At 39.5% G+C, this 24,318-nt stretch overlaps 1 protein-coding gene and 1 long non-coding RNA gene across 2 annotated transcripts; both read right to left on the bottom strand.

Annotated features, from left to right (window-relative positions):
* Positions 1–2,723: 2,723 nt before the first annotated feature.
* LOC142167883 (uncharacterized) lies at positions 2,724–7,020 on the bottom strand. The gene is made up of 2 exons (XR_012698121.1): positions 6,750–7,020; positions 2,724–3,505 (listed from the first exon to the last, which is right to left on the bottom strand). It is a non-coding gene; the product is annotated as an uncharacterized LOC142167883 (long non-coding RNA).
* A 15,206-nt stretch (positions 7,021–22,226) lies between these two features.
* LOC107782820 (NDR1/HIN1-like protein 13) lies at positions 22,227–23,440 on the bottom strand. The gene has a single exon (XM_016603754.2). It carries the CDS (start codon positions 23,338–23,340, stop codon positions 22,537–22,539), a length of 804 nt encoding a protein of 267 aa, XP_016459240.2. The 5' UTR covers positions 23,341–23,440; the 3' UTR covers positions 22,227–22,536.
* Between the last annotated feature and the right edge of the window lie 878 nt (positions 23,441–24,318).

The following is a 24,318-nucleotide window of genomic DNA, read 5'->3' as shown; positions in this document are numbered from 1 at the left end:
ACTCTGTCATTTAAATAAAGCAAAAACAATAACAAGTAAAAGTGAGAAATGTAGAGCGAAATGGAGAATAGCTCCGTTGGGTGTTTTTGGATTTAGGAACGCGTCTGGATTGGGATTCGGAGGTCCGTAGTGGAATTTGGCTTGAAATGGAGAAAGTTGAATTTTTAAAAAATTTGACCGGGGGGTTGACTTTTTGATATCAGGGTCGGAATCCGATTCTGCAAATTGGAATAGCTTATTTATGTTATTTGGGACTTGTGCAAAAAATTTGAAGTCATTCCGGATTGATTTGCTATGTTTCGGCACAAGTTATTGAATTTCAAAGTTCAAAGTTCATATATTTCGTTTTGAGGTGCGATTCATCGTTTCAATATTGTTATGCGTGATTTTAGGCCACGAGTAGGTCTGTGTCATGTTACTGGACTTGTTGGTATCTTCGGACGGGGTCCCGAGTGGCTCGGATGAGTTTTAGACGAGGTTCGGATCATTTTCACTTCATGTTTCATTGCTGAAGGCTGCTGGTTATGGTATGATCGCACCTGCGGTTGGTTTGCGCAGATGCAAGATGAGAGCTGGATGAGGAGGCCCGTAGGAGTGGAGAAAAGGGCGTAGGTGCGGATACACAGGTGTGAAGTGATGGAGCGCAGGTGCGAGAGTCTTCGCAGATACGAAGCTTAATACCGCAAGTGCGGGGGTTGCTGGGCAAGGCCATTTTTTGCTGATGCAATACTTTTCCGCAAAAGCGGTGGTCGCAGGTGCGACAAATTGTCCGCAAATGCGGATTGACTAGACAGAACCCTTTAAGTTCGAGGGTTTGTGATTTTTCACCCATTTTCGGTTTTTGGAGCACGGTTTAGGCGACTTTTGGAGCAATGTTCGTCACAAGGATTGGAGTAAGTGTTCTACCCTTGGTTTTGATTTTATTCCATGCATCTACCTACGTTTTTGGTAATGGGATTGTGAATTTTAAAGAGGAAATTTGGGGTTTTGGCCTAAAGTTTCATAATATGATTTTTTGAGTTTTGAATATCTAATTGGAGTCGGATTTGAGTGAAACTAGTATGGTTGAATTCGTAATTGAATGGGCTGTTGAATTTTGTAAATTTTGTTGGGTTCCAAGATGCGGGCCTGGGTTGGGCTTTTGGCTGATTTTGGGCTTTTGATTCAAGTTTTGATCTTTTTCGATCGGGATTGATTCCTTTAGCATTGTTTGATGTACTTGAGTTATTTTTGGTTAGTTTTGAGCCGTTCTGAGGTCGGAATGCGCGGGGTGGCATCTTGGGAGCACCACTTGGCGTGCTCGGTATTGGTATTGTCTTGTTTGAGGTAAGTAATTTTCCTAATCTTGGAGCTGAGGGTATGAAACCCCAAAATACGTGTTATGTGATTTGTGTTTGAGGTGACGCGATGCTAGGTGAAGGGCGTGTGGGCGTGCACCATGTGAATTGGGACTATGTTGTTTCCATGGCACTGTATAGTGGTCCTACTTTGTTGATGTCTGTGTTTTCACCATGTGATAAAGTAATTGAGCTGTCAAACATGCTAGATACCATGTTTAGGCTTTATGACGATACTGCTAGGACCCATAATGGTCATTTCTTGCTGTTATTTCACTATTTTCATTGATATTTCGTACCCAGTCATATTCATGCATTCATATCATATCTCAGTCTCAGTTATTTATTGATACATCATATCATTGTTGTCGGGCTAGTTTCATGGCATTGTGAGCCTGTGAGTGAGACTGGAGAGATTGATGACTGAGTAAGGTCGAGGGCATGTTTGTGAGGATGTTGTCACTATGGCACGTGAGTTGTCCGTGCAGCACGTGAGTTTCCCGTGCGATTCCAGATATTGATATTATAGCACGTGAGTTGTCCGTGCAGCACGTGAGTTGTCCGTGCGATTCTAGATGTTGATATTATGGCCCAAAGGTGAAGGGGAGCCGGGTGCTCTGATCGGGTCCAAGCCTACACTACTATTGAGTAGCGAGGGTGGTCGATGCAGTTTTAACCCAACTAGGTTGGGATCGAATCCACAAGGAGTTAATGTTTGGAATCGGATTTATATCTAAGATAGATGCGGGTTTTGAATCTAATTACACTTCTACAAGTTTGGGTTTGATTTCTATTACTAATTTTACTCTAAAGATTGCAATAATTGAAACTAAGGACAATATTTTTATTGTAGTTTTTCAAATGTTTAAAGAGACTAAGGTAGTGACTTCTACCTAGGTGGCTATCTAACGGGTAACAAAATCTAGGACAAGCTTGATTAGCTGAGATTATAATATAGCTATCACACGCGGGTACTCACTCTATACCTCTCGGTAGTTTGAGTGATTTTGCCCAATTTAGCTTTCTCAAGTCCAAATAGGTATTCATGCAAATCAAGTGATATTAGCTCAAGTCGGGTATTACTATCTCTAGGTTTAACCTTTTTATTGGGGCTATCAATTTCTTGAGTTCACCCCAATTCCTTGTTAGTCTAGTTTTTCTAGACTTAGTCCCTCTTTCTCAAGAAGATCCTAAGTCACAAAGGCATGAATCAGTGTTTGCAACCATTAATTCTTGAGTTCTAGCAAGAACTTGGCTAAATATTACTAACCCATTCACATTCAAGCCCTAAAATCAAATACCCATTAAATACCCACACTAGGGTTGGGTCACAACCCTAACTATGGGTTTAACTACTCATGGAAATAACATAAATTAAAGATGTAATGAAGATAAAATACATAATATTAATTTATGGAATGAAAATCTAATGTTAAGAAGTAAATCTAGTACAAAATTTTCGAAAACAGAAAAGTCAGCCGTCTCAGGTACTCATACAAAACATAACATAACCTAAAAATGACCAAAAGGTCTATTTATACTAAGCTGAAAATATCTGACAAAAATGCCCCTGCGGAGGTTATGCGGCTGCGTAATTCTGAGTGCGGCCGCACTCTTGCTTTCGCGGCCGCATAATTCTGATGCGGTCCGCGTTCTTCTCTTTTGGATCTGGGTTGAGCTGAACTTTCGCGGACCGCATAATTCTAAGTGAGGCCGCGCTCCAGATTATGCGGCCACATAAAAGTGATGCGGTCCGCACTTTCTTGAGTTTGACTTGAAATCAACTCTCTAATTCTTTATCTTGCGGACCGCATAATTTCAATCGCGGACGCACGAGGGACTTTCGCGACCGCACAATTCTAGTGTGGTCCGCACTTCTCTCTTTTGCTTAAGTTGTCAACTCTCTGAATCTCAGCCATCACAGTCCGTGTAATTTCAATTGCCGCTGCACAGGGACTTTTGCGGCCGCACATTTATGGTGCGGTCCGCGCTCATCATTTAACCCAAAATCACACTCTCTGAATCTACCTCTCGTGGACCGCATAATTATGATTACGGTCGCATCATGGCTCCGCACTTCAGACCTCTTTTCCCAACCTTGGTTTTTGTTCAACTTTTGACTCCTTTGTGAGTTGATTTTGATTCCTTTGGCTCATTTTGAACAATTCCTGCAAGCAAGCGTATTTCATTAGTTTCCGGGAATACCTTCAAGCATTTTTGGCCTAAAACACAAGTAAAAGAGAGCAAATAATAGGTTAAAATCCCCACTTATCATCTATACGGTTATAGCGCTTGGGCTGAAAGGAGCCCCTCCGGAGTCTGCACACCCCCAGTGAGCGCGGCCGACTATAAATATGGATCGGCTGCATGCCGCAATGGGTATTGTACAGCGCTGAGTAATTAAGTGTGTTGAGCATATTGAGAGAGAATACGAGACAGTGAGATTGAGTACTCTGAGAGTGTGAGTACATAAGCTCATTATCGAGATGCATTGCATTTGACATGCGTACTTGAGATACATGCATAAAGGTGCATTTCCTTCTGCTACCCAGTTTTGGGGACATTTATGATTTTATCTGCATCTTGACATGTAGGCATAGAGAAGTACTTTCCTCATGCTATATGAAAATGAAACAACTTACTATCTGTTGAAAGGAGTTTTGGGAAAAATCACAGTTTTCAAAATTACTTGTATATTGGCTTTTCGGTAAAAGATTTGGATTTTCACTGAGATATTTGAAAAGAAATGCCTATTTTTCTGGAACTGTGAACGAACTGAGCCTTTTATTTTGGAGATTCTTCTTTTGTTATTGTACTATGTTGTTATGAACTACTGTAGAATATTAGTGTTAGACCCGATCTTTTTATTAGCTCGTCACTACTTTCAACCTAAGGTTAGGTTTGTTACTTATTGAGTACATGGAGTCGGTTGTACTCATACTACACTTCTGCACCTGGCGTGCTGATACTGGCTGCTGATGTTGTTGTGTTCGACGGGAGCTAGATTTGAAGATGTACCTGCGTCCCGGTTGTAGCTGCCTCTTGTTCTTGATAGCCTTAGATCTATAAAAATTCTGTTTATGTACTTTTCAAACAGACGATGCATTTATTTCATTTCAGCTTTGTAAATTCTATTCTTAGAAGCTCATGATTTGTACTACCAGTTCTTGGAAAACGTATTAGATTCAATATTTCTTTACTTAATTGCCTTATTGATTGTTATTGGAATTGGTTAGTGGTTAACTGGCTTACCTAGCGGGTTGGGTTAGGTGCCATCACGACTAGTTGGATTTTGGGTCGTGACACCCCATGTCATGCCTAATCACCTCTCTCCAATACTTCTTAGGCCATCCCCAACCTTTTCTCAGCTCCCATATTGCCAACCTCTCACACCTACTCAATCTAGCTTCTCTCATATTACCCCTACAGGTGTCACTCCCACCTTTTCTCGAGTATCAATATTTCTTATCTTATCCAACCGGGTATGTCCACATCCATCTTAGCATCCTTATTTTCACTGCTTTCATCTTCTAGAGATGGGTGTTCTTTATAGGCCAACACTCTGCCCCATATAACATAGTAGGTCTAACCACAACTCTGTAGAACTTATTCTTAAGACTTGGTGGCACCTTCTTATCACACAAAACCCTCAAAGCGAGCCTTCATTTCATCCATCCTGCTCCAATACTATGTGTGACATCTTTGTCTATCTCACCATTACCTTGGATAATATATCTGAGGTACTTGAAACTCCCCTTCTTAGGGATGACTTGTGAATCCAACTTTACTTTCACGTCCATATCATGGGTCGCATCGCTGAACTTGCATTCTAAATACACTGTTTTAGTCATGCTCATCTTGAAACCTTTCGACTCCAGGGTTTGCCTCCAAACCTCCATCCTCGAGTTAACACCACCTCACGTCTCATCAATTAGTACTATATCATCCGCAAATAACATGCACCGTGGAACCTTCTCTTGAATGTACCACGTCAGAACATCCATCACCAAGGCAAATAAAAATGGGTTAAGCGTGGATCCCTTATGCAAGCCCATCCAGATAGGGAAGTGTTCTGAGTCGCCTCCCACCATCCTAACTCGGGTCTTAACTCCAGCATACATATCCTGGATCACCCTAGTATAAGCTACAGGCACACCTCTAACCTCCCAGCACCTCCAAAGAACCTTCCTCGGAACTTTGTCATAAACTTTCTCTAGATCAATAAACACCATGTGCAAATCCTTCTTCCTATCCCTATACTGCTCCACCAGTCTCCTAATAAGGTGAATGTCTTTAGTAGTCGATCTCCCTGAATGAATCCGAACTGATTCACGAAAATAGACACACCACTCCTCACCCTAACTTCTACCACCCTCTCCCAAACTTTCATGGTGTGGCTTAGCAACTTGATATCCCTATAGTTCTTGCAATTTTGGATATCCCTCTTATTCTTGTACACCGAAATTATCGTACTCATTCTCCATTCATCAGGCATCTTCATCGTCTTAAAAATGGCATACACCTTTAAATTTCTCATTTATATTATATTATACTTCATAATATCATGTTCAATTGGTTTAACTATTGTAAGTGAACGGTTTACCTAGTTCTAGAGACTAGGTGGCATCACGAACCTTAAGGTGAGATTTTGGGTCATGACAAAAGCCTAGCTTTTTACGGTCTATAAAAATCTTGATCATATCTCCCCTCAAAATTATACTTTCCACAAGAAAATTATAGTAACACATTAAAAAGTAGCAAAGAGAAAGAAAAGCATTATACTAGCAAATATAGCAATCTTTTTGGGAAAATTGAAGAGCCTTTGGAACACTCACATTGCCAGGGGTCGTTCATGGATGTTCCGGGAAACTAGTTCCAATGACATCCAAGTTTACAGAGTTACGAAACCAAAAAGGGAGATAATAATCCCTGAAGAACACCCCAAATTAACATCCCTTAATGATTAATCAATGTTAAGACTCATGATCAATATTTAATATCATTTCCAAAATTTATTTTATCATTGAAGCATATTTATCGAACATTCTGTGAGAATCATGTCGTCCGATTTTATCTTAGTGCTTGACGAGTTAGATTACTCTCCTAATTGGGTAATTCATCACAATAGATTAATTTTCAAATATTTCCTATACTACAATTCCGGTTCCCCAAAATCCACCCCAAAATCAGACCACAAAGTGGCTAATTAAGTTGCACACAATAAAATAACAACTCGATAAAACTGCCAAAATAAAATTCACAGACATTTGAATTATCAAGTTTTTTAGGCACATAGGAAGACAATAATGATAACATGATATTAAATAACCCATCACAAAACCAACAAATAAACCCTAGATCCACACAAATACATATACACACATAAGCAGAAAGGAGAGGAAATAGAGAGACCTGGCTGAACTTGGTTTGGAGTTGGGAGTTGACATCGTCAAAAGCAAATAGAGGAGCAGATAGAGGTAAGTGAAGTACTTACCACCGACGAGTTGCGCCAGATTTGGTGGGAGAGAGAGGGGGAGGGATGGAACGAGAGAGGGAGAATAGCGTTTGCTGGGGGCGGAGAGTGGGAGGAGTTGTATTTGTGAGCTGAAAATAAATATATTAAAAATTAAAATAAATGTATATGCGGTTCAAACCGCCGCAATACAGGTTAAAATGCCACTTTAAAAATTGTGTAATCTGGCGGGTTGAAAGTTGCACGATATATGGTATTAATACCGCCTATTTTTCTCCTTTTCTGTAGTGAAATAAATTCAATGTTCATCAATATATGTCATTTCATAAGTCATGGCATATTAGCTGAATCGTTCATGTTCATCACCCCATCAATAGAGGTATTTCAAAGTCATAGTTTGATTAAGAAAATCATGCCCAATAATTAAGAGTCTAGTTTCAAATTCAACAAATTATGCATAGGATAAATTATGTATACATACATATAACATATTAATGAATAAAAATATAGAGACTCGATGCGAGCTTGTCGTTGTCACGGCCTAAGTAAGGATTGTGATGGCACCTAGTCCCTAGGATTAGGTAAGCCTAACACATGTTGAGTTATTAATAGATTTAAACTATTTAACCATTAAACGTAAACCAATAAAGGACATACACAGTGAAAAATGGTCAATAGCTATATATTTTCCAAAAATCGGTAGTACGGAGTCATAACCTCTACTGAGAATACTAAATCTCTTAATACAATACTGTTCTGGAATGAAATAAATAGTGGTAATGAAAGACAACAGAAGGTGACTCTGAGGCATGTGAACGCAATGGCAGGTGTACCTTGAAGTCTCTGCAACAACTCACTATCAGCTAACTAAAGACTGGCATGCTTCGAGGTACTTGGGTCTGAACAAAAATATACAGAAGCGTAGTATAAGTACACCACAATCAGTACCTAATAACTATCAAGACTAACCTCGGTGGATTAATGATGGGGTACAAGTCAATACACCTACTAGACATAAACAACCTGGGCAAAGTATTAATATAAAGCTAACAGAAAAACGAATATCATTACAAAGCAAAACATGGAAAGAATAACAATTTAAAGCTAGCCATGGAAAGTAAAAGCAACAAATGGCAACTAGGAGTAACCAGGTGGTAACACAGTAAAATAATCAGAACACAATTAGATTACCAGTGAAACCAATTATGGAAAACCAATGACAACCAAACAATCAAGACTTTCTAATATATGGTTTACAACGAAAATCGACATGAGGCACAACACCTCATAATCACAAATCATGAGTCCCAAATCTCGAATCATATACACATGACACCTCGTGCCTATGATATCAATCACAACCATACGAACAACTCACGTGCTGCACGGATAACTCACGTGCCAATATCATAATCCGCCTGGCATGGTCACAGGCTCACTATTATAATTTGATCAGCGTGGTCATGGGCTAATATCACAATCTGCCCAGCATGATCACATGATGAATATCCCAATCTGCCCAGCATAGTCCCAGGATAACAACACAAAATGAATATCCCAATCTTCCCGGCATGGTCACAGGATAACAGTCTAACCATATCGTCGAGAAAACAGATATATAAGAACTCATGTGCATGATCAAAGAATATCAAGTTTCATACTCCTAAACTGGTATAAATGATATGTTACAGTGTATGCATGTGCAAGTGTACTATCACAGCCCAAGTTAACAAGTATTATCAGAGACATCGAGTAGCACATAGGAAACAACACCACAAGTCACGTAATATGTAAGGCATACACAAGGAGCATCACACCATTACACGGATATCATCAATAATATTCCCCCAAGGCATCACATATCATCTGTAACAATCCGACTGATAGTTTTGAGCTTTAGCATTCCATTCGGTGGTTTGAGACTTTGCGTAGTTTCATATTATGACTTGCGTGTATGGTTGGTTTTGGTTTTCGAGTGGTTTTAGATTGATTTGGAAGAATGATTCTCATTTTAGAAGCTTTAAGTTGGAAGATTTGACCAAGGTCTGACTTTCGAGTAAATGGATACGGAATCGAGTTTTGATTATTCCGATAGGTTCGTATGATGATTTTGGACTCGTACATATATTCGAATTTGGTTTCAAATTTTCCTAAAAAAATTCAACACTATTTGTCAAAAGTTAAAAATTTCAAGAACTTAAACGTTCATAGTTTGACCAAGAGTTGACTTTGATGTTATTGGATTCCAATTGGTGTTCTAAGACTTTGGGTAGGTCTATATAGTTGAATTTAAATTGTGTGCAAAGTTTGAGAGTAATCCGAAGTGTTTAAGTGTGATTTGGATAATCTTTTGAAAGAACGAAGATTTAACAACTTAAGAGAAATTATATTCGGTTTGAACCTTGATTCTTTGTTGTGATGTTTCCGTGGGTGTGTTTGAGGCTTTGGATAAGTTTGGATGATGTATTTTTACTTGTTGGTATGATTGGATGGGGTCCGGAGGGCTCGGATGTATTTTGGATCATATGTTGAGAAACTAGTTATGTTAAAGATTTGAAGTTTGCCCATGGTCAATATCGGGTCAAGATGACCTTTTTCGGTATTTTGAGTGTGCGAGTACGTTCGTAGCATATTTTATGATTGAAATACATATATGGTTTGTGTCCGGGAGGTTCCGAATGAGTTTTGGGTGCTAAAACGAAGATTTTTATATTGTTGGGTTTTTTTCTTCTGGTGTACGTAATTACAAAAATGCCATTTATATCCCTAAAATTTTCAGATTGCTTTTAAAATTTCAAAACATCATATCTCCCTCATTTTAAGGCCAAATTAGATGTTTCGAGGGGCTATCTTGGGTGTGATCTCGCAAGGATCATGGTTGGATTAGAAAGCATGAGTTTCGAGATCATCTAGGACCGAATTTAAGCTCTGATAGCTACTGTATTCATTTTCTTGTTTCAAAATTTAGTTACTTTTTCTCACAAGGTTTTGGAGCTCAGTTTTGGGTGATTTTGGAGTGTATTTTTACTACTTGAATTAGGGTAAGTATTTTTTACTCGGATTTATTATTGTTTCATGATTCCAACCTCGATTTTATTGTTTGATTAATGATTTGAATTAGAGAAGTTGAGAATTTTAGTAAAAACCTTCTAAAACATAAATTGATGGTTTGAAGGCCGATTTAAGGTCGGAATTGAATGATTTTGGTGTGGTTGGAAATCATATAGGAATGATTGTTCAAATTTTGTGAGTCTTGTCGGGTTCCGAGGTGTGGGCTCGGGATTAACTTTTTTGGGTTGACTTTTTGATTTTCATTAAAGATCGAATCTTTATTATCCGAAATATTTTTCTATGGCTTTTATTTATGATATTAAGTTATTTTGGCTAGATTCGAGCCGTCCAAAAGTGGATTTGCGCGGGAAGCTTACTAGTAGATTGATTTAGCTTGTTTGAGATAAGTATCTTGTTTAAGTTTGTGCATAAACAAAAACTGGCTAATTTCTCTTTTTGTTGAATTCAGGTCTTCCGCAGGTTTCTGTTACTGTCCCCGAGGATGATGTTTTGGCTGATCCCATAGATGCGACAAGCTTGCTGCAGGAGGCCTTCGCCCGAATGGGTGTCATCGGAACTGCGTCCGATGCAGGTGTTTCCTCTCGGAGTCCCCTGCCGGATAACAAGTAGCAAAAAAGGCGACGTTCCTCTACGGCCCAAGGTAAAAATAAAAAGGTAAAGAACGTTGCGCCCGAGCCAACCGCAGCCACTGTGGTGATTGACGATAATGGGGGGGGGGGGCAGTGATGAAGGGGCTTCCCTACAGAGGAGACGATGACCTTCATCAGCTTAACATAATGCTCAGTCTGAAGAGCTAATAACACCAGCCGCTGACGACGTCCAAACGCTCTGGGGAGAGTGTGATATAGTGGAAGATGTCAATTCTCTCTTCCGAGCACTAGTCTCTGCTCCCGCTACTGTGAGGCTGGGTGTCGGACCTCTTCCATCTTTGGTTGATGAGCAACCAATATCTAGCACTGCTTTTTCCGCTGCTTCTCAACTCACAATACCATCAACTTCATCTCCTTCTTCTCCAACCATGCCTATGCCACCAGCAACTACTACATCATCCCCACCCATCGCAGAAATCCGAGAGGAGGATATCCCTCCTCCCCAGTCCCCAATCCATGGGAATTTGGGACATAACTATTCATCCCCCTCCGCAGATCCTCAGAGGAGGAGCGTCTCCCTCTCGGTTTCTACCAAGTGCCATCCGATGTCCTGGCCGGTGTAACTCGCCAATTACCTGAAGCCTCTAGCTTCAGAGAAAGATAAGAATAAAATATATTCTCTCTCAGAGGAATGTGTTATATATAATTTCATGCACAACGCAGCAGCAGTACGATATTTGTTCCCCTTATTGTTTCTTCTAGCTTCGCTATGACAAGATTTTGGATTTGAACTTGTACTTTACAGGCTAACTTCCTTGCTTCCAAAGGCCTTCAGAGGTTGATCCTTGATAAAGAGAAACTCACATCTAAGTGGGATCAACTGTTGGCTGAGTAGGATCAAATTGATGCTCGCCACACGGCACTGGAAGCATAAGTTGCCGAAGCAGTTGAGTTAGAGGCTCAATTGTAGCAAAGCGATTAAGAGGTGGTGACCCTCATCCAAGAGGTTGCCCTATTAAGGGTACAAATTCAAGAGGCCAAGGCAAAGTGGTCCAAGGTCCATAATGTAGTTCTTATTGTTGCCTAGCGTGAGGTTGCCTTTACTGAAAGACTAAATAATTTGGAGGCACCCTTGAACTCCAAAGCTGAAGAGGTTGTTGCTGCTGAGGAGAAGCATGTCCGGATGGAAGAGAAGTATAAGGTCATGGAGCATAATAAAGTTTATAACTCTACTATCTATGACCTTGACGTCAGCCTTCAGGCCGCTAGATCTGAGCAGAATAACCTTTCGACCGAGGTTGACCTGCTTAATGAAGAGCCTCAGCGCCGAGCGGCTTCTCTCATTGTTAAAAAAGCATATTTTATGTATATCATGAGGAGAAAATCCTTACAAGAGTCCAAAGCATGTGTCATTGACTTTGATGCCGAGATCGCCAAGGCCCGTGAGCTGGAGTCAACTTCCCGAAGGGGCCTCCCGGTTTAGCCCGATGCAACTGACTCTTCTGGTTCTGGTTCCGCATTCTCGGGAACGGAGGAGAAACTTGAAGGGGATGATAATGAAGGACAAAGTCCCGAACCGGCAGCAAATTCGCCTACTTCTCCTGGGGGCGCAAATTCTTTTCTTCCCCCAAGTTCTAGGGATGTAATAGTTTAGCCTTTTGCTTTATTTTCCCTTTGTTTTTGTTTTTCATACTTTTGTAATTGTTCTACTTGGCACATTTGTTATAAATAAAAGTGCTTTATCGTTTAAGCATTGCGCAAATTTTACTTTTTGCATCGAGTTATGCAAGAGTTCGGTGTACTTTTCTCCGATGGCATTTGGATTCCGGACATAAGTTCTTCCGAAACCATCCCTTTACTGTGAGGGTTTCATAAGAGAGGTCCCTCTTATGTTTACGGTACTCTTGAAGAGGACGTCTCCTATTCATTCCAGCACTAGCATTTGAAGTACTTGATTAGCTTTCAAATGATAAAATTAATTCATCGTTTGGACAAGAAACAGGATAAAAATAAAAGGAGTTTACTTTACTCCTTCCATTTTAAAAAGTACATAAGCATTCATTGTGCTGGAAAACAATTGCCATTACTTGAATACTATAAATACAGACTTTTCCCACGGAAGAATCGGTGGGAATTCTATGTGAAATTTTAATATTCCCACGACATTCCCAGGGGAGACGCTCAGCGGGAATATGGCTGGTGGGAAATTAGTTTCCCAGGACATTCGTGGGTAATTCCCAAGGAGTTTCCCACCGAGGGCTTCACGAGAACTTGGTGGGGGTCAAATAGTGTATTTTCCCACGAACATCGTGGAAAAAGTAAGATAATCTAATAATTTAATTTTCTTAAGTTTCTCACCGAATCTTTGGGATGTATTAAAGATAATTTAGATATTTTCTTTTACACATGGAAGCAGTGAGAAATATTCGTAACCTGAAAATATATATATGAACATTCCCACGGAAATTAGTGGGAAATATTAAAATTCTAAAAAAATATATGCACAAAATTCCCGCGGAGTCGGTGGGATGCGTGGGAAATCTGAAAAATATTTTCATAGCCAAATTTATTTTTAGAACTACACCACCTGCCAAACAGAAACTACAACCAACAATACAAGACTAATTACAACTAAGCATTCAAATACCAAATTCAATATGCAATCCAATTCATTTCATAAACAATACTTAATTCAATCCATTTCATAAATAATATCCAACTAAACAGAAAGTAGAACAAAAACTCAAAAAATCCAGCATTCAATATTCAACACCCAGCTACCATCCAAGACAAACTAATAAAAGAAACTAGTCCTTAGTTATCATCAGATGCCGGAGAACAGGACACAGGAAATGCACCAAATGCTAAGAGGGAGTTTATGTGAGACTTGAGACTTTTAACATCACTAGTGACAAGTATTCCATAGTTAACATCAATCGACTGATTTTGAATAAACTCCTCCAGGCTTCGTTTGAAATTATCCTGTAAAAAATACAATTATTATAAAAGTAAACTTTATTAAAGAAAATTTATGCAAGTAAGTATCTTTATTTCTCAAACTTTAAAGTGAAACACACGGAAAGATAACAAGCTTAGCAGTCTGGATGGACTTAATCATTTTAATATGTTTCAAAAATATCTAATATATGAAACTTACTCGCATATAGACAATGTATCAGTACTTCTAATGGGAAAAAATTACTACACCATCTCTTTTGTAAAAATCAATACCCATAAGCTAACTAATAGGCACCACTGACATCTGCTCTCAATTAGATTCTATCACCTTCAACTTCTAATGAACCAAATACCTATAAACAAAGAAAATCAAATGAAAATATTAAGCTAAAACAAGAACTTAAATGATAAAATCATTCTCAAATAGACACATTCAAGCACCTAATGAAATAAGCCATGAACTCATTAATTTCTCATCTTTAATTCTGAAAAATATTAGTAAGTACTCTTTTTCTTTTTTCTTTTTTTAATTCAATTAAAAGCTATATTTTTAGATTACTGTGAACAAACCCGAACCCACCCTCATTCATGTACTTTTAAAAGAACCTGAAAAACATTCCAAAAAGATATTCCAATATAAACTTAGACATTACTTTAGTAACTATATCATAAAAAAGGTGGCATAATTCAAGGAAACTCTAGTTTTAGAAGGTGTTTGTCTGCGGTTCTAGCAGGATTGTGCTTGTATTGTTAAATCTATAGCTACTTAAAAATAAATACTACATTATTTTACAGTTCTCAAGGAAGAAAATATTCCTCATTTTGACATGGGCAACTTAGAAATCTTTCTAATTTCTCCATGTTTGTGAAGAAAGCCTATAAATATATAGCACCAATCCATATTAAGAAAACAGATCTGAAAATAGACCAAACTAATAAGAATAAACCAACTCAATATTGTCTTTTAACAAATTCATTGTTTCTAAGACGAAATAAATAAAAACTTAGGTTTAATTAGACTATACATGTCCAAGAGAACAACAATAATTTTTTCAAACCTAGGGTTTGAAATAGCAGAAAATCCCTTAGTTTCGAAAAATTAAAATCGAAAAAAAGGAGTGGGTGAGAGAGAGAGAGAGAGAGAGACTAACCTGAAAATTGAGTGAGGTGAAGAATTCATCGTTTGAGTGGAGAGACAGAGGGAGAAAACACGAAATAGACTAAGAGAAAACTAAAAAGTTATGTAAATAATAATAAAACTTTCCCACTACATCCGTGAAAAATCTCTGTGGGAAAACCTTTTCATAAAGCACAAAAATTCAAAAAATTTCACATCAACAGAATCTGTGGGAATATTTGAAAACGTTTTTTTTCCACTGTTTTCCCTGGGAAACTTTTTAGTTTTTATATAATTATTTTTTTAATGACTTTTCTCACTGAATCAGAGGAAACTAAATTACGCGTATTTTCGTGTAAAAACATTCCCACGGATAGTCAATGGGAAACATTATTGTTTATTCATGGAAAAGAAATTTCACTTTTCCCATTGAATTTCGGTGGGAATTGCCACTGAAAATTTTTCCGTGAAAAAATGATGTGTTTCTAGTAGTGATTTTGGAGTTCTTACATGGCTGAAACTATGGAGGAAAAATGGTTATTGAGGATAAGAAAGAAGAGAAGAAGAAAGGGATGTAGTTGCCTCTCTTTTTTTTCAATTTGTGTCTTCCCCGTCCCTCTATTTTATGTTTCTTTTTCCCCAGCCCCCTTTTTGTGTGTTTGTGTGTGTTCTCCACTAGTGAATGGATGGATAATCTTTAGTTCGATGGCAAGCTTCACTTCCCATTAGGAACTTTGCTATAAAGCCAAAGACTATCTAACCACCCCCAGTGACTTGCATTCGTGAATGGTCGGGTAACCTTTAGCCCGATAGCAAGCTTTATTTCCCAGTGGAAACTTTGCTATAGAGCAAAAGATTATCTAATTGTCCCGTAGCGATTCATTGTTTCCATGCTTTGTCGTTTAAAGGTCTTATTTCTGTTGACGATGCTTCCTTCATAATATTCTTTTCGTTCTTTGTTTCTGGACCACCATCCTTATATGTGCCAAGTCCCTGCGTTCGTCGAACAGGTCCAATCTGACCAACAATGCTTCGTTATTTACTTCTTCGTCCGTCTAGAAGTATCTCATGGTAGGTTCTCCCACTTTCACCGAGATCAGGGCTTCTGCTCCACATACGAGAGAGAAAGGTGTCTCTCACGTGCTCGACTTGGTCGTCGTTCGGTATGCCCATAGCGTTCCCGATAACTCTTCGGGCCATTGCCTTTGGCTGCTTCCAATCTCTTTTTGAGATTTTGAATAATCACCTTGTTTGTTGATTCCTCTTGACCGTTTGCGCTCGAGTGGTAAGGCCATGATGTGATTTTTTTTTTATTTTCAAGTCTTCAATGAACTTTGTGACCTTTGCGCCTATAAATGGTGGCCCGTTGTTGCAGGCTATCTCTTTGGGTATCCCGAATCTGCAAATTATGTTCTCCTATAGGAAATCGATCACTTCGCGCTCGCCGATTTTCTGGTAAGGACATGTTTCAACCCACTTAGAAAAGTAGTTAGTTAATATTTAAAAAAAACCTTACCTTACTGGAACCCGGTGGCAGCGGAATGACTATGTTCATTCTCCATTTCATGAATGGCCACGGCAACAAGACCTAGTGTAATAGTTCTGCTGGTTGACGCACTAACGGCACATGGCGTTGACACTTATCGCATTTCTAAACATATGTCTTAGCGTCTTGTTTCATCCGGGACCAGTAGTATCCTGCCCTAATTAGCTTTAATACCAAGGAGTCTGCAGCCGAGTGATTTCCACAAATTCCTTCGTGGACTTCTCTCATGACGTAATTAGCCTCAGAGTTTCCTAAGCATATGGACAACAGGCCTTGAAAAGATTTTCTATACAATTGTCCTCCCCTGAAACAGCAATGGGTTGCTTTAGTGCATAGCGCCCAAGATGCCTTAGAACCTTTGGGTAATTTTCCGTGCTCGGGATAGTTAATGATCTCATTTCTCTAGTCCCAGACCAAATTGGTCACGTTTACCTCGTAATAACTGTCCACATCCAATACCGAATGCATAATCTGCACGACCGTACTGGAGTCTGATCCCTTTATTTCTGTGGATAAGCCCAGATTGGCCAGTGCATCCGCTTTCACGTTTTCTTCCCTCGGGATGTGGGTGATTGACCATTCCCTGAACCGTGCGAGCAGAGTCTGGACTTTTACTACATATTGTTGCATGCGCTGCTCTTTGGTGTCGAAGATCCCGTAGACCTGATTTACTACCAGTTGGAAATCACATTTGATTTCTATGACCTCGGAGTCCAGTCCCCGGGCTAGCTCGAGTCCTGCAATTAAAGCCTCATACTCAGCTTCATTGTTAGTTAGGGGAACCGTTCTTATGGCCTGCCTTAGGGTTTCTCTCGAAGGCGTGATTAATACTGCACCGAGTCTGGAACCTTTCACGTTGGAAGATCCATCTGTGAACAGGGTCCAGACTCCCGATGTCAATTCTGACACCATCACCCCTTCTTTAGTAGCCAAAAGAAGCAGTCCAGGACTGAAATCGGCCATAAAATCGATAAAAACTTGTGACTTGATCGCAATCCTGGGTTTATATTCTATGTCAGATTTACTTATTTTGACTGCCCACTTGGCCAGTGGACCTGATAGTTCAGTTTTGTGAAGGATATTCCGCAGGGGAAAGGTTGTTACCAAGGCTATCAGATGATATTAAATATAAGGCCTAAGCTTTCGAGCGGCGACAATGAGAGCTAAGGCCAATTATTCCAGATGTGGGTAGCGAGTTTTTGCTCCCGTTAAAATTTTACTAACATAATAGATTGGAGATTAAATACCTTCGTCTTCTCGGACTAAAACGACAATTACCGCCACCTTCGAAACCGCTAAGTAAATCAGTAATTGCTCGCCTTCCTCCGGTTTTGATAGTAATTGAGGGCTCGATAAATACCTATACAAATCTTTCAGAGTCTGCTGGCATTTCGGAGTCTATTCGAAGTTTTTCTTCTTTTTCAGAAGTGAGAAGAAGGTGACACTTTTCGGAAGATCGGGAAATGAATCTGCTTAAAGATGTTGATCTTCCTGTTAACCTTTGAACCTCTTTCATATTTGATAGCTGGTTGGGGATGTCCTTGATGGATTTCATTTTATCGGGATTGACTTCGACCTCTCTTTGAGACACCAGGAACCCCAAGAATTTTTTGGAACTGACTCTGAATGCACATGTTCGGGGCTAAGCTTCATGTTGTGCTTCCTTAGGATGTCAAAGGTTTCTTGGAGATGTTTAAGATGATCACATGCGTTCAAAGACTTAACCAACATATCATCTATGTAAACTTCCATGGTTTTCCCTATTTGTTTTTCTAACATTTTATTCACAAGCCTCTGATAGGTGGCTCCAGCGTTCTTGAGCCCGAAAGGCATCACATTATAAAAATATATGCCAAAGTTTTGTTATGAACGAAGTTATTTCCTGATCCTCCGGTTCATTTTGTTTTGGTTATACCCGAAATAGGCATTGAGAAAACTCATCAACTCGTGCCCGGCCGTTGCATCAATCATTTGATCAATGTTTGGTAATGGGAACGAGTCTTTTGGGCACGCCTTATTCAGATCCTTATAATCTATGCACATGCTAAATATATTATTCTTTTTAGGAATTACTACTACGTTAGCTAGCTAGTCAGGATGCTTTATCTCCCGGATTGATCTGATATCAAGCGATTAAGTTACCTCTTCTTGGACAAATTTTTTCTTGACCTCGGCAATAAGGCGTTTCTTCTAACTTACTGGAGGGATGTTAGGATCAAGGCTTAGCTTATGCACGGCCACCTCTAGCAGAATATTTGTCATATCCGCATGCGACCACGCAAAACAGTCAGCGTTAAATTTAAGAAATTCTATAAATCCTTACCTGAGTTTGGGGTTTAGTCCTGTCCCCAAGTGGAACTTCCTTTCCAAGAATTTCTCAAACAATGCGACTTGCTTGAGTTCTTCCGTTGTGGATTTGATTGCGTCTGTTTTATCTGGTATCTGGAAATATCTTGGTACCTGATAGGATTCTGGTGACTCCCCCCTACTGATTTCATTCGGCTCGGGAGCAGGCGTCGGTTCCCGTAATTTTTATGTCGCATGTTCCTTCCCTTTGCTACTAGAAACTAAGATAGTGTCCATCCCCCTTGTTGCCGGTTGATCTCCTCTTATTTGCTTAATTCCCTCCGAAGTTGGGAATTTCAGAAGTTGATGGTATGTTGACGGTACATCTTTCATCTCATGTAACCATGTTCTTCCAAGAATAATATTGTAGCCCATATCGCTGTCTACTACTTCAAAAATGGTCGTCTTCATTACCCTTTCGGCATTCGTGGGCAGCAAAATCTCCCCTCAGGTTGTCACGCTTGCTAAATTGAACCTGGCGAGGAGTTTTGTGGCCGGAATGATGCCTCCAGTCATCTTGGCTTGTTCCAGCACTCTCCATTGGATAATATTGGCTGAACTCCCTGGGTCATCAATACCTTTGTCTTTTTTTTGTTGCCAAAAGGGTTACACCATTAATCTCGTTCCCCCCAAAAATCATGTTGATTGTTAGACGAGGGGGATCCTCTCCTACTTTTTAGGGTTCTGCGTTATCCCGGTTGTGGCCGTAGTTGGTCTTAGCCCAGTCGCTTAAGAATTTTTTGAGATGGTCGTTTTTCAGCAATGTCACCACCTCCTCACGTAGATGTCGGTAGTCCCCAGCCTGATAGCCGTTGGTCCCATGGTACTCGCACTATAGATTAGGATCCCTCTGACTGGGATCGGAGCTCATTGGCTTCGGGAACCGTGCATCCTTAATGTTCCTCATAGCTGATACCAGTTCCACTATGCTGACATAGAAGTTATATTCGAACAATCTGGGGTAGGTGGAAACCCGGTAGCCCGATACCTCTTTGTCCTGCAATGATCTGTTATTCCGACCATGATCAGTTCTCCTATCGGTAGTGAATATAACTTCCATCCGGAAACCTCTACCGCGTTCTTTGTCCCTTTCGTAGAGAAACAATTGACCTCTGGAAAGCCGTCGGTCTGCGTTGAAATCATCCTTCAACTTTTCTTTTTTCTTTTCTCGGTCCCTACCCTTGGTTGATGCCGAGAAACCGAGATGGTCATCCTCTATTCTTATCTTTCACTCGTAGCGGTTGTGTACATCTGCCTATGTTGTTGCATGGAACTCGAGCAAACTTTCTTTCAGTTTTCAGGAAGCGTCTGAGCTCCTCGGATTCAGCCCTTTAGTAAATGCCTCAGTTGCCCATTCATCCGGCACAGCCGGTAGCAACATCTTTTCCTTCTGAAATCTGGTCACGAACTCCTGCAGCAATTCGGACTCTCCTTGCGCAATCCTGAATATGTCGCCCTCCCGGGCTTGCACCTTCCTGGCCTTGGCATGGTCCTTGATAAAAGAATTCACAAGCATCTCGAAGGAATCTACTGAGCGCTCGGGTAAGAGTGAATACCATGCCAGGCCCCTTTCGTGAGGGTCTCCCCGAACTTCTTCAACAAGACTGACTCAATCTTGTGCGGAGCTAAGTCGTTTCCCTTCACCAATGTTGTGTAGTTGGTTATGTACTCCTGAGGATCCGAAGTCTCATTATATTTTGGTACGTCGGGCATTTTGAATTGCTTCGAGATCAACTTTGGTGTTGCGCTTGGTTTGAACGGCAACTGATTGTATTTCTTTGAGTCTGGTCCATTCAATACTGGCGGTGTACCCGGGATTTGGTCCATTCGGGCGTCTATTTCCCTCATAAACTGCATGACTTCGGTTTTAATAGGATCATTCTCGTTATTGTTACCGGATCTGGTGTCGTTCCCCCCAGCCATGTCGAAGACGACTTCACCCCTTGGGGTGTTGTTATCAATCCTTTGTACTGTTTGGTTTGCGGGAGCACCAGAAGGAATTGGACCTCTCCCATTTGTATTTTTGGAAGCACCGATAACGTTTGCCTCAAATCCGTCATGACCTAATCCTGTCACGAGAGATGGCTCATAATAGCTTTTTGTTGTTCCCTCAGGATTCTCACTGTTTCCGCAACGTGCTCGTCTTCAGTATCATCAGGAGTTACCTCCTGAACATGTCGTGAATATTGCACGCCATGGACCGGCGTGGCCTCATCCCCCTCGTTGCAGGTGTCACTAATCGAATTTTTGTGATGAGGCTGATTTTCTTGGGCATCAGCATTATGCGTGATGTAATTAACATCGTTATCTGTCCTTTTTTATGATTTTTTGCTAAGAAACAAAGAATTTAACAGGTTAGTGTAGATGCAAGGATCAACTCAATTATGCAATTGTCTAAGCCCCACGGTGGGCACCAAATTGTTTAGCCGTAAAATAGTACAGTTGAATTTGTAACGTGATTTATAGACAAGCGAATTGATTTGATCCCAAAATGATAAACAGATTAAATAAAATGCAAGGCTTAGCATTGAAATCGAGATAAAGCAGCAGATAACTTTGGTTCCGGGAGCAGAGCTCCCGAAGGCAGTAATACAAATACTATTAAACAAGAAATAAAATATTATTGACCTTTTGAATAGTATATAGCATTTGTTAGAAAATTCATTTTTCTCTAATGGCTGTTAAAGTCACTATTTATAGTTGCACCTACGGAACAAGGTTCTAAGATCAAGCCCCTCTTATATGGCAATTATGGGGGCCATTGAAGAATGTGTAACGGCATGCCATGAATGTCGTAATTCTCTATAAAAGACTATGTATTTAATACTTCAGAATATTCTTCATTGAATGCTACTGAGTGACAAGCATTCATTTGCCTTCATGAGCAATATTCTCTTCGGGGGCTTCCCGGTGCCAATCGAAACTGCTCCCCCGACCTTGATTTCTATCTGTCTTACTTTTCATCTGTCTCTGGTTCCATGTGTCGCTCTATTATACGAGTATTTCATATGAACTAATTTTACCCTTTGGTGCATGGGAAAAGGGGTTAAAATGACACACACCATCTTTCAATCTGAAGGCGGTCTAAACTCCGAAAAGCTTATCAACATGAAAACTAAACCACTTGCATTATTCAACTTAATTAATCTTTATTTAGTCCAAAATCTAAAGATCTTTTTTACCACGTTTTATATGTCATAACTGGAAAATCTTACTGTTACTTTTCTTTGGACCACTCTTTCAATTTTTTCATATCATAAAGAATAAAATGGGTACATATATGTACGTATATATATAGCATGTAAAACTCATTTTCAAGCACTATTTAAGTCAAACGTAGACATCTGATTCGCGAAATAATTATTTTTTTTCTTGAGAAGATAGTAAGCTATATATGCGTCATATTACATGGAGGGACTAGTCTAGTATACTTTGTTCCTTTACGGTCTTGAACATAAAAGCTACTAACAAAAATGGGGAAGGGTACTCATAATTAAAAATTCTGTCATAAATTTTTTGCTTTGAACAAACGTACATATTTGATACCTTTGAGTAACGACTTCGTTATTATATTATGCCAGATAATATGGCAATTGCCTGAAAAAAATGCAGGGTGAGGGTAAGCAACTAAGCATGTCGCAGTTTGACATATACATTTTCAAATGTAACCCACTTAAGAAGAAAAGAAGAAGACCTCATGCTTCATCCAATCTTAAAAGGCAAGGTTTTAGATGATTAAAGAAAGAAAATTTAGCCAGCTAAAGAATAGCATATGAGAAATGTAAAATGTACAAAAATCTAAGAAGGTAAAGTAGAATACTTTACACTTCGTTCAATCTAAAAAATCCAAGTTATATAGTACCTTATACAACAGATGGCGCCCGAATTTCGAAGAACAAAGAAAATTAGGTTAATCAATTTGGGGTGGGGGAGGGGGGAGGAGAAGAGAACCACATGCAGCAATGTGATCATCAAGCAGGTGTGGAAAAGATTAACCGAAACAGAGACGATGATACTGACAATTATACATTCATCTATATCACAAATAGATTTAACTGTTAAAATTTTCCTTTCACCTGTCAACTTAATTGGTGGCATTAGAAATCAGTCTGACATATTTCGGATTTAATCTTGGATTTATTTGTCATCAATGATTCCACGTCGAAATCACACGTAACAATCAAATTCTTTTTCAAATCTTTTGCCCAGCTCGTGATCTCTAATGGTGCATGGACGCTCAAGGTCATCATTATTGGCTTCTTATCAACCTCAAGACCTTTCTCAGTATCACCAGCTAATTTCCCAACGTCAAGGTTGAAATGTACATTCGTTGAATCCTTAGGTTTTTGGGAAATCGAGGGATATTTCCCTTGTCCAATTTCATGTTTCTTGAAAATAAGGGCAGCCTTCCCGTTATTTCCTTTACCAAAGGCGACATCCATTCTCTCATTCACGTTAACAATTTTCAACTCCATCTCAAATTGAGGGTATGGCTGCGGATGAATATTATTCTTTTGGCCATGACCATTTGAAGGGTGCGTAACGTTCTTGAAATGGATATTAGTGATGGAAAATTCAGGACATTTGGGGGTGTACAAAGCGCGAATGATCAACACGATATTTCCTATCATGATAGCAAGACCGATTAACACAGATAGGATCCAACAACAACATGTGCATTTGTTTTTCTTTTGAGAATCTGGCTTACGATGATTTTCAACAATTCGGGCATTTTCAGGAGGAGGGACACGATAAACTTGATCACGAGGGATTTGGACAACGTAGGTCTGATCCGGCGAACGAGACGGCGTGAGAGAGAGGCGCAGCGATGTGGTTGATGAAAGGGGATTTCTGGCCTTGCCGTTTATGTCGCCGGCAGGTGGTGGTGACCGCTCCTCCATGCCAGAATGAGGAGCGGTAGACGTGAAGTTATTGAGGGACACAAAGGATAGGTGAAATAAAGGGAAGAATGGTATTTGTTTTGCATGGAAATAATTAGGAGTTTGCCATAATTGGCATCAAAGGTTGATTGAGAAATTTTGGTTTTGTGCAAATGAACCGTTAGATGGTGTCATTTTTCGGTTAATATGCCACATTAATATGTGAATCTTTGCACTCCAATTAGATACCAGTTTGTCCTATAAAAAAAACTATTGTGAGTTGTGAATTAAAATAACATAAAAAATATCAAATAGCAAATAGTTAATACCTCCACCTTAATTTGTATGACATTACTCTAAATACTAAATGTTCTTATTCTCGCATTTCGAGACCATCTTTTTTCCAAAACAGAGGAGTACTCAGAATTATACCGGGAGATAATCCAAAAGCAATAGCTTGGTCCTAATACTGTGAGGTGCAGAGGTAGTATCAAGTATGCACAAATATGTGATTGGGCCTATGTATGAGAAATATTTCAGAATTATTCAGAGAGGTAGTATGCACTAGAGTTTGGGCCTAAGTCAAAAATATTTCTTCTAATTACAGAAATTATTGGGTAGGTTGAGAAGTTGGCTTGAGATGATTTAGTCATGTCTAACCTCAAGATACACAGGTCAGGTGCAAAGATACACAGGTCAGGTGCAAAATCATAATGAATGAAGATCCTTAAAGAGGACGAAATAGACCTAAAATCAAATATGTAAGAAAATTATCTCAAAAGGTTTACAACCTCTTTGAATCTATTCAAAATTAACGAAATAGGGTACCATAGAATAAAAAGATCTATATAGGCAATACCAATTAGTTTAAAATATATTACTATAATTATGTTAGCATGTTTACTTTAGGTCCATGCTTTCTAGAAGTACCCATATTAGGGATTTTCACGGTAATAGAAAGTGAAGAGAACTTCTAGCTAATACTCTTAATTTTTATTT

The sequence above is a fragment of the Nicotiana tabacum genome, chromosome 13 (genome assembly GCF_000715075.1).
Source record: "Nicotiana tabacum cultivar K326 chromosome 13, ASM71507v2, whole genome shotgun sequence".
NCBI lineage: Eukaryota > Viridiplantae > Streptophyta > Magnoliopsida > Solanales > Solanaceae > Nicotiana > Nicotiana tabacum.
The sequence above is the reverse complement of the archived record's forward strand: the minus strand, read 5'-3'. Positions and strand labels throughout refer to the sequence as shown.

Coding starts and splice junctions, on each gene's coding strand:
- LOC107782820 (XM_016603754.2), bottom strand. CDS start 23,340: ATGGAGGAGCGGTCACCACCACCTGCCGGCGACATAAACGGCAAGGCC.